Source organism: Poecilia latipinna, unplaced genomic scaffold (genome assembly GCF_001443285.1).
Source record: "Poecilia latipinna isolate Pla-1442-1.1 unplaced genomic scaffold, P_latipinna-1.0 Scaffold616, whole genome shotgun sequence".
Classification (NCBI taxonomy): Eukaryota; Metazoa; Chordata; class Actinopteri; order Cyprinodontiformes; family Poeciliidae; genus Poecilia; species Poecilia latipinna.
In genome coordinates this window covers 96766-110216 of record NW_015113232.1, presented here as the reverse complement: position 1 = coordinate 110216, position 13451 = coordinate 96766, and the positions used below count along the sequence as shown (strand labels likewise).

The 13451-nt window shown below is 39.7% G+C and overlaps 2 protein-coding genes across 2 annotated transcripts; both read left to right on the top strand.

Annotated features, from left to right (window-relative positions):
* Positions 1 to 1360: 1360 nt before the first annotated feature.
* Positions 1361 to 7677, top strand: eapp (e2f-associated phosphoprotein). The gene is made up of 6 exons (XM_015043109.1): positions 1361 to 1541; positions 1994 to 2172; positions 2581 to 2682; positions 3189 to 3297; positions 3388 to 3516; positions 6695 to 7677. The coding sequence occupies exons 1-6, from the start codon at positions 1462 to 1464 to the stop codon at positions 6966 to 6968; spliced, it is 873 nt and encodes a 290-aa protein (XP_014898595.1). The 5' UTR covers positions 1361 to 1461; the 3' UTR covers positions 6969 to 7677.
* A 215-nt stretch (positions 7678 to 7892) lies between these two features.
* On the top strand, positions 7893 to 13344 carry sptssa (serine palmitoyltransferase, small subunit A). Its single transcript, XM_015043110.1, has 2 exons — positions 7893 to 8546; positions 11178 to 13344. The coding sequence occupies exons 1-2, from the start codon at positions 8444 to 8446 to the stop codon at positions 11279 to 11281; spliced, it is 207 nt and encodes a 68-aa protein (XP_014898596.1). The 5' UTR covers positions 7893 to 8443; the 3' UTR covers positions 11282 to 13344.
* Positions 13345 to 13451: the final 107 nt, after the last annotated feature.

Sequence of the window (13451 nt, the reverse complement as noted above, 5' to 3'; positions counted from 1 at the left end):
TCTGTAGCAGGACAATGATCCCAAACGCACCAGTAAGCCTACCAGTTTGTTTTTCTTCAGAAAAACAAACTGAAGATTTGGAGTGACCTAATCAAAGTCCTGTCCTGAAGCCTATTGAGATACTGGGGCATGACTTTAAAATAGCTGGGAAAATGCTGGAAAACCCTCAACTGGGACTGAATTTCAACAATTTTCCAAAGTTAACTGGCCAAAATATTCAGGAAATATTGAAGGAATGTTAAGCTAACGTGGGAGCTCTAAGGCAGCTCTTCCTGTATTAAATCTCCTGCACAAAGATCCTTAAATGTGCTCAGTACTGATTTATTTCAATCACATTAAATTTTAATATTTCCCTTAAATAAATACCTTTGATAAGGATTAAAGCATCTACAAGAAGTGGTCTGGGTTGCATGAAAATTGCCCCCATATCCAGAGCAGTGGTGGTTGTGTAAATGATTTGATTTGCAAGGAGCTGATATGTCCAGAATGTGGACCAAAAGGTGTAGACGGTGACATCACAGGCCAAATAATGAGATACAGGCATCCAGATGATATATTCCTAATTTAAAAAAAATAAATAAAAATGTTTATTCTGATCAGAAAAATGTGCCAAAGCATTTGAGGAAAAACTGTAGTCCATCAATTCAGAAAGAAGTCAAACATGGCGGTTATTCATATTTTTCTAAGCTGGTTTACTGGTGTAGGATCTATAGGATTTTCTGTAATTAATGAATTCTGATCAATAACAGAAAATTGTGAGGGAGAATATTGAACCGTTAGTTTCTGAATTTAAAGGGTCATCTCAGATCACATTCAGATATTTTCAGCTTGAGTTGTTTTAAAATTCTTATAATCAGCTAAAACAGACTTTGCACATCTGACTAATTGTTAGAATCCGTCATTCCCATCATGTTTTATCTTTAACAAGCTCACAATACCACACTGTAATAAATTACATATACTTTCCTATACTTACTATGCTTTCTGACAGCACAGGTATAGGAATTACAACCAGTCATATCTAAACCTTATATTAAAACAAAATCTAAACAAGGTCTTTGCTTAAGTAGATTTGAGTTATTCAGCAGGGAAACAAACCAGAAAGTCAAGGCACACAATAAAGCTTTTGGGGAGGCCTAGTCAAAGTCTGGATTTAAATTTAATAGAGATGTTGTGGCTGGACCTTGCTCCAAATCATGGCAAAACATCCTATTATTTTTATGGAATAATTGTTTTTTCACCTGGTACGGTACCAGATTCATTTGGGTTATTATTTATAATAAAACATCAATTAAATATTTTAGACACATTTGCTTTGCTCTCTAGTCCACTAGGTGGCGCTAAAGTTACTTCTAAATTAGTCAGCGTCCAATAAATGTAAACGAAGAAGAAGCTACTTCACATCCAGGTGGATTGGATTTATTTTCTCTTGTTATAGGTTTTGTTTTTTCTGTCTACAGAATGAACAAGTTGAGTAAACCCCAGGAGTTTGACTCGTATGAAATTGAGGAACCGAGCGACGAAGAGCGAGCTGAGAGCAGGTATGCTACACATTAGCTTTGAACCATTAGCATGAGGCTAGGAGCGAAAGGCTAGCTGGATGCTAACATGTAAACAAAACGCACGCGGTGGTTATATATTGAAGCCTTGTCCTAACTGTCAGGGTTTTATGTTGAGAGCATGGATTTATTTCTGGCTATAAGCAGCAGAGTAAGGCAGTGCATGAAGGGTCTTCATTAAACACACTGACAGCTCATGTGATTTTAGTGTTTATGTCCAACACTAGTTGGAAGAAAAGGTCATTTATTTTTGAATACTCGTATTGTCACCTTTAACCTTCCTGCAAAAAGGTTAAAGGTGACAAAGGTGTCACAAAAGTATCTCAACTTTTGCGATAGTATCTATGGATACGTCTATTCTACCTTTTATGGGACAGAAAGGAGGGACATAAGGCAACAATGTGTTTGCATAAGAACGTTTCACTTGGTTTCAGCTCAGAGGACGAGCTGGACGTGCTGCTGAACGGAACCCCGGAGCAGAAGAAGAAGCTGATACGGGAGTACCTGACAGGGGAGAGCGAGTCATCCAGTGAGGATGAGTTTGAAAAAGAGATGGAGGCTGAACTTAGCTCCACCATCCGGACCATGGAGGGAACCTGGGGACCAGCAGCTGGTAAGTTGGTTTACACTCCTAACTGCCATTCTACAAGGTTTGCATCTCAATGAATCAAAATGATTCACACTATTTAGAGTTTGTCTGGAAATTATTCTGTAGAAATTCAGAGGGTTGACTATTAAAAGTAAATTGCAAAATAAATAGCAAAGCGTATGAGAACAGATTTAGAGACATCTTAAATGCAAAATAGTGTGTCCTGTACAGTTTTGGCTTCACTACTGTTCGAATTGTGTTATTCCTCCAGCAAATGGCCTTATAGTGAGTCTGTATGGCCTAGTTAATAATTAGATAATTACAAAGTTAGTTGATGATTGTTTAAGTAACTGATGTCTCATATTGTTTCAGCCCTATATTGAACATTGTGAGTTCATTTTCAAATAAACTGACATAAATATTCCGTGACAGATCCCACAGGTGGAGGAAGTGCTGGAGCTTCCTGTGTTTCCAAACCTCAGATGTACGATAAGGTCTACTTTGATTCTGACTCAGAGGACGACGACACACCAGGTAAGAGATCAGTCTGCACGGTCCATCATGAAAAATACCTTTTATTCTTTCACTCTATGCCTATATCAGGTCAGTTAGGATTACCGTAACTGTCTCTGTTTACTACATGCTAGAATTCTGGAAGATGCTTTTCTGCTAATTCAGAAGTTGTTGTTTTTTTTAATATTTGTTTTTGGCTCTAGTGGCCTTTATTTGATAGTTAATTGACAGGAAAGTGGGTAATGAGAGAAGGGAGAAGACATGCAGCAAAGGTCGCCAAGGCCGGGAATCGAACCTGCGACAGCTGCGTCGAGGACTTAGGCCTCCATATGTGGGTTGTGCTTAACCCCTGCGCCACCACAGCACACCCCTGACGTGTATTGAGTTTTAAGTAAAATCTAACCCTAACCAACTGACCTGCAGCAGGAAAACTCTCTGTTTAAAGTTAGAAAGTGTGGAGGAAAAACAGTCACCTGGTTTAAGTGGCCATGTTGAGTCTTGAACAGTGATCTGAATCTGTACTCTAGGCAGCTCCACAGACCGGCGGCGTAGGCAGCGGATTGTTCCCAGTAACGATGAGCTGCTGTATGACCCAGATGAGGATGACAGGGACCAGGCCTGGGTGGACGCAAGGAGGTACCGGCATGTCCTTTTTCCTGCTATGAAAGTGCAGGACAACAATGTTTTTCCTCTCAGTGTAAATCGGCTTTCTTTCATCCTGTGAAGGTATAACGGCAGAAAGCATCAGAGCACAGCATCCCGGTCCCAGACTGGCCAGAACCATCGCCTCCCCAGCAGTGACGCCGTGTTGAACTGTCCTGCCTGTATGACCACGCTCTGCCTGGACTGTCAGAGGTCAGGAGGAACACAACCACCTCCGCATCCACACTGAGCATGTGCAATATATATGTCAGGCTGTTGGGATCACAGAGACTTGGTCTTCAACATGTTGGCTGTAACCTCTTGGTAAACTTAGAGATTATACCCAACTGCAACCTACAATCATCTCCTTTGTTTTTTTTACATTCAAGATGATTTGATTGTTCCCTCACCAATTCACAAAGTGGTCCACCAGATCCAGTGGTGGAGAAAGTACTCAAAAAATGTACTTAAGTAAAAGTACAAATACACAGACAAAAATGTACTCAAGTAAAAGTAAAACTACCACATTAACATTTGTACTTAAGTAAAAGTAAAAAAAAGTACTGGCTTTTAAAAAATACTTAAGTATTAAAAGTAAAAGTACTTGCTAATCCCTAATACAATATCATTAAGTGAACCCGATCGTATTTAATTTTAATACATTAGAAATGTGCCATTTTAATGAACAATGCCACAGATAAAGCATGTTTTTATTATGTTTACTCTGTAACATAGTTTAGACTTAGATATGTGATTCTATGCATCATAATTTCAGGGATGGAAACATCTTGTCTCCTGTCCTAACATAGCATGAACTTCACTTTTTTTTGCCACTAGTGGCTTTTATTTTTAAAGAAATCCATCAGAAAGGGGATGGAAAGAAGGTGGGTGGGGGAGGACATGCAACCGAGGAGCCACGTAGCAGAGTTGTAGTCAAGGCCACCTACCCAAGACCAAGTAAAGACCAGCACCCCCCGCTACGTGACACAAAAAAAATTAAGTTTTACCTTCAAAATTGCTTCTCAGTAAAGATCCATCCAGAAGAATCGGATCGTTCCTGAATGTCATATCAATATATTGCACTTTGGTCACAGCATTGTCCCATATATGTGACACCTCAGTCAACACCTCCACACAATAATTCAGCGCATGAGTGACAACTTTTTTCATCGCAGATGCAACATGTGTCTCTGTACAGCTAGTATCCATTATTAAATCTACTTAAGTAAAGTACAGATACATGAAAAATTTACAGTAATGAAGTACTTGTACTTTGTTACTTCCCACTACTGTCCAGCTCTGTGTACTCAGCCTCTTGTCCATCTCTGATACACCGAGCAACTGCAACCTAAGTATTTCTGTAGATGACATAAGTCAGTCTTATGCTGGAAGTTTGAAGTGTAGAGTGTCAAGGAATGGTGAGATACTGTCCCCTGTGGTGCTCCTGTGTTACTGACCACCTGATTAAACAAACAGTCCTTCAGTCTCACAACCTGTGGTCTGTTTGTCAGGTAGTCATAGATCCAGGTGATTGTTGAAGCCTCCACCTGTGTCTTCTGGAGTTTCTCTCAGAGCAGATCAGGCTGAATTGTGTTAAATTCACTGGAGAAATCAAAAAACATGATCCTCACAGTGCTGCCTGCCTTGTCCAGATGACAGTGGGTTTGTTGAAGAAGGTGTATGATGGCATCTGCACCTCCATCTCCACGGCGATAAGTAAACTGCAGGAAGTCCTGATATGAGCTTGTCTACTTATTCAGATGGGCTAACAGGAGACTCTCCACAACCTTCATGATGTGGGTTGTCATGGTAACTGGTCTATAGTTATTGATGACTGATGGCTAAGTTTTCTATGGTACCGGAACCAGACAGGATGTTTTCCACAACAGAACCTTCTCTTGGGTCAGTATATCGTTGAAGAGATGCTGCAGAATCCCACAGAGTTGCTCTGCAGCTTCAGGGCTTCAGGTCTACATTCATTTTATGGGGGCAAAATTAATGTACGTATCTGAAAATAGACACCAACATCGTTAGCCTACAACAGGGGTGCCCAAGTCCAGTCCTCGAGAGCTACCATCCTGCAAGTTTTAGAAGTATCCTTACTCCAACAGACCGGGATCAGCTCTACAGAGGCCTGATAACGAGCCATTCATTTGATTCAGGTGTGTTGAAGCAGGGATGCATCTGAAAGTTGCAGGATGGTAGCTCTCGAGGACTGGACTTGGGCACCCCTGGCCTACTAGGTACTTGTTAAGCTTGATATTAGCTAGTCATCTTTTAGCTAACATTACCTGCATCCAACAGCTTTACTCAACTCAGTCGGTTAGTTTGGAGGGAAAAACTGTGAAAAGTTCTTTGCGTTTAACTGCCGTGATTCTAACACAAACCTACGTAGCTCCGTACAGCAGCAGCAGGTCTCCTTCACAGGTGTAAATCCAGCGCGAGCGTCGTAGCGCTCATGTTGCGTTTAAAGGCGGCTCGGAAAAACAGGTTACAACGTGTTGACAACGGATTAAACAGTTTTAACTGCTGATAAAAGTGACAGAGGACACAAATATGGGAAGTGTGGAAGCCTCTACTGTATCAAATTTACAGAGGAATAACAGAGAGTTGGCCATTCTAAGGTAAAAACCCAGCCCATACAGTGTTCATGTTTTTTTTTTTATCCAGACGGCTTCCCGCGCCCCCCCTGCAATGACACGGCGCCCCTTATTCTCCTGCTTCTTCCTCTACTTCTCTTTGCTGTCTCCAATTTTGACTCTGAGCAGCTTCTGTATAATCCTCCTCAATAACTTAAGAGTGGCAAAAGCAAATGAGATGGATTAGCAGAATGGGGAACAACTGCTGGTGTCATTCCACCATGAAATATTGTCTTTGCTGCCCAAAAGCTGAACTGTTAGCATGTCTTTTAAGTCTTGAAACTGTCATAGATTCAGTCTTCAGTCAGAGGTGTCTTGAGATTAGTTTCGAGACTGACTGCTTACTGGAGATCCTTTCCGGCCACAGCGTCACTGTCCATGACGACAGTTTACTTGGATACTTGGATGATATGAGCTATGGCAACATTTAATTTCCCTTTAGTATAAATAAAATATTTTTTAATAAAATTTTTAATTGAACGAAATGGTGAGCGTGTTGAAAGGGTATGACTATTTTTGCATAGTACTGTGTTTATATATCCTTTTTTAAACTGGCTTCATCCAACAAGAACCCTTTCCATGGTTTCTAAGGTGAATGTATTACATGCTGTCCTGTTTCTCCTATAATTGTGGGATAACAATCCAGTCCACCCATATTGTAAAGTAGCTATCATTTGTAACATCTCAAAGCAGTGTTTGATGAATTGGAAACTGTGTTGAATAAATACTGTTCTATGTTTTGTCTTCACCAGGCATGAGAAGTACCGCACGCAGTATCGAGCCATGTTTGTGATGAACTGCACAGTGAAGACAGATGAGGTGCTGCGCTACAAAATGCAGCAGGAGAAAAAGCCCAGGAAGAGGAGGAGAGGCCAGACAGCAGAGGCTGCCAGCCCGAGGCCAGCAGGCATGGACTCTGATGAGATCTACCACCCTGTGAAATGTTCTGAGTGCTCCACAGAGGTGGCTGTGTTTGACAAAGACGAGGTCTACCATTTTTTTAACATACTGGCCAGTCACTGTTGAGGTGGACTGAACAGGTTCAAATCCTGAATTTCTTTTTTGTCTGTTTTCCAGTTTGTCTGTGGAACCTCGTCCAACAGAAACTGTTTTTACCTGTTTTGACTAAAATGATTGTTCTATCATCAATAGCTGGATTTCCTCTCAACTTTTAGTAAATCCAGTTTCCTGCATTAGCATCAGTTTTCATAGAAGTTCACCTCAGCCTGTTGTCAGAGAGCCTTGCACAGCCTAACGAACTACTACTTCACATTCCACTCCACTTCTGGAAAAATAATAAATTTTTCTTTTGCTTGGGAATGCGTTTTAGGTTTATGCTCTGAAATCCGCATAATTCTTTGTTTTCAGCAACTGTTTAAACAACTAAAAGACTTTTAAACAGTTATAATTTTAATATCTGCTTCTTTTTTTAACAACTACCATCTGCTGCACAGTTCTAAAAGCGTTAAGATGTTTTTATGGATTACTTATCTATGGTGAAATGTTTATGGTCACAGGCCAGTAGAATACAAAAGACAGAGACTTGATGTTGAGAAGTATTCCTGTGTTATTCATCAGCTGGATTCATATTCCTCAGGAAAAAAATGAGACATGAGTTTTGCGGGATGGACTTTTATGCTGGGTGTAAGCAGGATGGGAAATACCCAGCACATTTGAGGTGCTGGGTATAGGCCACATAGGTGGTCCTATACAGCTACAGCTGCTACAACTAAAAAAACAAGTAATTAACAGCAGCGTTGCTCAGCTCTGATTGTTAAAAAAATCTGAAAATATCAAAAACCCCATCCCTGTTTTTCCATTCCCCTGGACCTTAAATCAATGTCAATCAAATGCAGTAAAAGGAAAAAATTAAACCTACCTTCTCACCAAAATACAGAATAATTATTTTAAAATAACAAGTATCTTTTTTCTTATCAGTCCCATGATTTTTTCACAATTTTTATTTTCCTGTTGCCAAAAAGTTTACATTTTGAGGTACGGTAGTTCAGAACAGTTAGAGTATTATGTTATTCTGAGCTTTCTCTGTAGTTCTGCTGCTGGAGGACAAACTGACCACTTTTCCTAACTCTGTTAGAGTTAAATATTTTTCTACTCTATGTAGCATGCATTCTTTGCTGTTATTCCAGTGAACTTTAATGTTTTCCCTTAGTTTTTGTCTCTTCATAAAAATCACATCTGGCCTAGGGTTATTATACTAATAAGTATTAGTATCATAATTATGATTAGCATACTAGTAATATAGTACTAGTACTAGTACCATTACTACTAGTAGTACTAGTGGTAGTATTCGCGAATCCTGAACCATATTCATGTATATGTCCTGAATTACGTCAGATTCGCGCAATAGAAAACCGAGCTGTGATTGGCTGAAAATAAACACCATACGAAATACAGGAAGACACTCTGGAAAACGCCGGAAGACGAACCAGGGAACAGGCAGGCTTGGTGAAAGCTAAATTGAAGTATTCTGAAGTTGGATTATGGCGCTTGGAGACTGTTGGAAGCAGCTGTCCTGGTTTTATTACCAGTACCTGCTAGTGACAGCGCTGTACATGCTGGAGCCCTGGGAGAGGACCGTGTTCAGTATCCTTTTCCGTGTCACGATGATTCAAACTTGCTGCTGGTGGCTAGCGGAAAGCTAACCTTAGCTTTAGGCTAAGTGATAATTTGACACAACTTGAGCTAAATTGTCTTTGAGGTTCACGTCAAGTCAGTAATAAATTTAAACTACACGAGTTTATGATTAATAGGATTTTCTTTATGTACTTAAGCAGGAAGGTACGTTTATTTTTTTACTTAAGTTCTAAACACTTTAATTCCCAGCCCATGCTCTGTCCTGAGAATCTCCACCAGCGTCAGGAACTTCTCTGAACACAGAGCTTGTTTATAGTTGAAACTGCTGGAAACTCTTCCTGTTGCGTGACAAACGTAGTTTTTCATTAACCTGGCCCGTTTAAATAAATAACGAGAGAAGAGGAATGAAGGTTTCGGGTTTAACCGATGGATTTGTTATTGCGTCACTGCTTTGTTTTGATGGGACATGACTAATTAATTAAAACGTTTGTGGTTCTTGACCCCAATCTGAGTAATCCAGTTTCAGAAACATTAGTTTAAGATTGTGTTGAGAAACAAGTGACTCTAGGATTATTAAAGTTATTACTGCAGTGAAGTCAGCTTGATTGGGTACGTCATTAAATATGATTTCAGTGAAGTTACTCACACTAGATACATAAATTGTACTCAGGGAAGAGTATTGTTACTTTACAATAAGATTGCTCATTTAAAAGCATACCTTTTAATTGAACAATCAGTGTAGTAAAATTACTCTTAAAAGTTTTTCTTTTTGTTTTTTTTGTTTTTACAAAAAGATACTAAATTATTGTAATTTAATAAATGTAATTGGTACATATTAGTCTGGTGTTCAATCTAAAAGTCAGCATTCTCCACAAATGTCACAATTTAAAAGTAAACCACCTTGGCAACAAATCAATTAAGTTCAAGAAGCTTTATTACAACAAATAAACATTTCTTGAGGGTTATTTATTTATTTATTTATTTTGTATTATTTTTTTGGCTGAGTTTGAAACTTTTACTTAATTCATAAAAAAACTGTACTTTGAACTTCGCAAAATTAACTGGGTTTTAATCAAATGCCATATTTACAAAAGCAATGGTTTAATTCCAAAGACTATTAAATTACTGAATACATAGACAAATGAACTCAACAACAAATGTATTTACGGTATTCTTTTTAGTTTGTTCCTCAGGTTCTTCAAACTTCAGATTGGAGCAAAGTGTTATTCTGTCCTTTCATCTTTCCAGAGTTTCATGAAGCTCTGATCATTTGTTGAACTTCTTCAGAAATGTGGACTATGGACACTGACAGTGTGTGGGACGTCTGTGCTGCTGCTACATGTTTAACGTTGAGATGCTATTTCAGGCTTGAATAGCTTCACTGATAGGCTAATACCTTCAACACAACTTGAACACAATAGTCTTTTCCAGCGTTGCATCAGATCAGTTTTTGAAGCAGAAATGAACCAGTAGATCAAAACAAGCTGCTTCATCATCTACCGCTACTGTTTGCAGATGCCGCATATGTGTCAGATTTATAGGTGTTCCAGAAACACACAAATATGGAGATTCCAACTCTGGTATGCTTGAAAAAAAAGAGAAAGTTTTTGATCATCTTCTTCCTCTAACATAGTGTAGAGCAGAGGTTCCCAAACTGTGGGGCGCGCCCCCTAGGGGGTGGCGCCGTGTCATTGCAGGGGGGGCGCAGGAAGCTGTCTGGATGAAAAAAACAAAAAAAACATGAACACTGTATGCGCTGGGTTTTTACCTTAGAATGGCCAACTCTCTGTTATTTCTATGTCAATTTGATACAGTAGAGGCTTCCACACTTCCCATATTTGTGTCCTCTGTCACTTTTATCAGCAGTTTAATCCGTTGTTTAATCCGTTGTTAACATGTTGTAACCTGTTTTTCCGAGCCGCCTTTAAACGCAACATGAGCGCTACGATGCTCGCGCTGGGTTTCCACCTGTGAAGGAGACCTGCTGCTGCTGTGCGGAGCTACGTAGGTTTGTGTTAGAATCACGGCAGCAAACCAGCAAAACGCAAAGAACTTTTCTCAGTTTTTCCTCTCCAAACTAACCGACTGAGTTGAGTAAAGCTGTTGGATGCAGGTAATGTTAGCTAAAAGATGACTAGCTAGCTAATATCAATACAGAACCTTAAGCTTAACAAGTACCTTGTAGGCTACCGGAGTTGGTGTCTATTTTCAGCTACGTACATTCATTTTGCCCCCCAAAAAGTCGACTCCCCCCCCCCCAACGGCCATTTGTAATCCATTGGGGGGGGGCGCAGAAAATGTTTGGAAACCACTGGTGTAGAGGAAGAAACCATCAAAGACTACAATTAAAAATGATAAATACTGTTACGAAGCACACGCAGCTGCATGAGTTAGTGTAACAGGCTGCAAATGGTTGGACTTGACACGCAGAAAGAAAAGATGATTGCTAGGAGTAGCAATCATCTTTCCAGTTTGTGTGCATTAACCTTTAACCCTCACCTTAATCTTTGTCTCTACAAGGAATCTCTATGCAGTGTAATTGTTATTTTATGATGCGATGCTGCTAATAACTTTGCAATCCCTCGCAGCAGAAAGAGTCTTTTCCCACTAGGAAGTTCTTCCTTAATCTCTGCCTGTCAGACTCCCTGCTGATCTCCGTGGCTGCCATGGCCATCTACACTGGCTACGTCTTCATGCCGCAGCACATCATGGCCATCCTCCACTACTTTGAGGTAGTCCAGTGAGCCGTCTCCTCTGGCGTTCCACTAGTCCAGCCCGTCGTCCATCCGCCTACCACATCCTCCAACAACCCTCCATTTTTCTGTGCTTGGATACACGTCCCTGTTTGAAGTCGGACTGTCACAGGACTTCTCTCCTCATGGAATCCAGATCAAAAGTAGAAGCTGGGCTCGCTGTGCTGGAGGCCATGTAAGACTACAGCCAACCGCTGTGAGAGCGGACATTGTAAGCAGTGTTTTACTTGGAGAAGTGCTTAGTTTCAGCTGTTTGCTTTTTCACTTTGACTCAAGTGAACTTTACTGTTGGAGTGATGTGTAGTTTGTTGGACTGTACTTTGCTTTTGCTATCCTCTAGTTCAGGGACGCCCAAAGTTGGTCCTCGAGGGCCGGCATCCTGCATGTTTTAGTTCTCTCCCTGGAGGTAGTAACAACTTTTTCACCTCGTCTATGTTCCTCTTAGGCCTTCCAAGGAAGGGAGAGAACTAAAACATGCAGGATGCCGGCCCTCGAGGACCAACTTTGGACACCCTGCTCTTGTTGTCCTGTAGTTGTTTGACTGGCTGAGCAGGATGAGATCTTTAGATCTGCTTTCCATCTCCTGTGATGAAGCTCAGCATTCCTCCAACCTGATCTGGACAATTAAACCATATGCAGCATACAGGGAGAGCCTGTCAGCTCTGTTACAGCTAGTTAACAGCAAGCAGTTTTTTTCACTATAAACATGCTGTAGTTCTCTTTATGGCACACAATCCTTCATATAGATTTTTATTTTTAATCTTCTGACTTTTCTTTCAGACTCATCATGTTTAGTTATATTTTATCTTTAGATCTGAATGTTTTTTTATTTTATTTTATAATTTTTATTTGAACTAAGTAGATTGTTGCCATACTCTGCATCCCAAAATATAGTTCACTTATTGAGTATAAAGAAACAATCTGCAAAAGTTTTAACATTTTTCTGTCCATCATGACTTTTCTGATTCTTAACTTCAAATCTATAAACATACAACAAATATCTGTAAAATTAATTCCATTAACCACTACTTTGAGGAATTCTAGCTCTAGAGTGAAGCTCTTCATAGATGAGTTATAAACTGCGAAAAGCTGACAAATTCCTTTACAGATGATGGATCTAGGAAATAGGTTGCAATGAAATGATTGTGAAAATCTGATTGTCAAGAACAAAAACATCTCTTTGAACTTCCTGTAACTCAAGATATGTTTTTTAATAATACTTTCTATTTATGTTTGACATGTAAAATAATGTTAACCTTCCTGTGGTCCATCGAACCCCTCAAGCTTTTGAACCTGTATGCGGTCCGGTGGGGTCGCACTGACCCTGTGTGCGCTTCCTCGTTGTCTGTCACGGCAAGACCGCAGGAGGGTTAATCAATTCAAGGTTTAGGTTGTTTTTCAGTTTTCCTTTATTGTTCATTCCAGAGATTTAATTGTGGTTTTCATATTTGTTTAATCTCTGAAATGCTCCAACCAATCCTCAGGCATCATTATGGGCAGCAGTTACCTCCATCCCTGTTTTAATTGTTCTGTTTGCAGGTGTTGGAGGATATTATTGTGGTTGAATTGCAAAATTGGACCAGAATTTGTTTTCTGAGAGCCAAAGTTTGTGAGAATTTGGGGTCTATTCTCAGTACAGTGCAGCTCCTTATATGCGATCTCAGTGGACCATAACAATCTGTTCCTCCAGCTTGGCACTTGATCAACACATCAGGAAGGATTTATTGGACTGTCGAAAGGAAGGTTCAGTGGGAAAGAAAATCAGTCAAAATAAGGCCTAATCTAATTAAGTCTAAGATAATTTGTCCTTATAACAACATATCAGATATCCTTTTTATATTTTGGTTGCATTTAATAGCAACATAAACTCCCACTGCCACAGCTAACACTTTCTCCTGCTAAAATATGTACTTTTCTTGAATGTATATATTCTTGTATACATCTTTGTAAAGTTTTGTAGTCAGATAATTTGACTTAAGGAGATGTTTTGGTGAAGTCATTGTAATACCATTCTATATATCTGAAATGATTAAAGTTATACTTGTTTTACCTACTTTTGGTTTTCATCATGTTCAAAGTTTTGGGTAACACTTTATTTGAAGGGGGGTGAATAAGACTGACATAACACCTGTCATGAACATGAATAAGCCTTCATGAATAT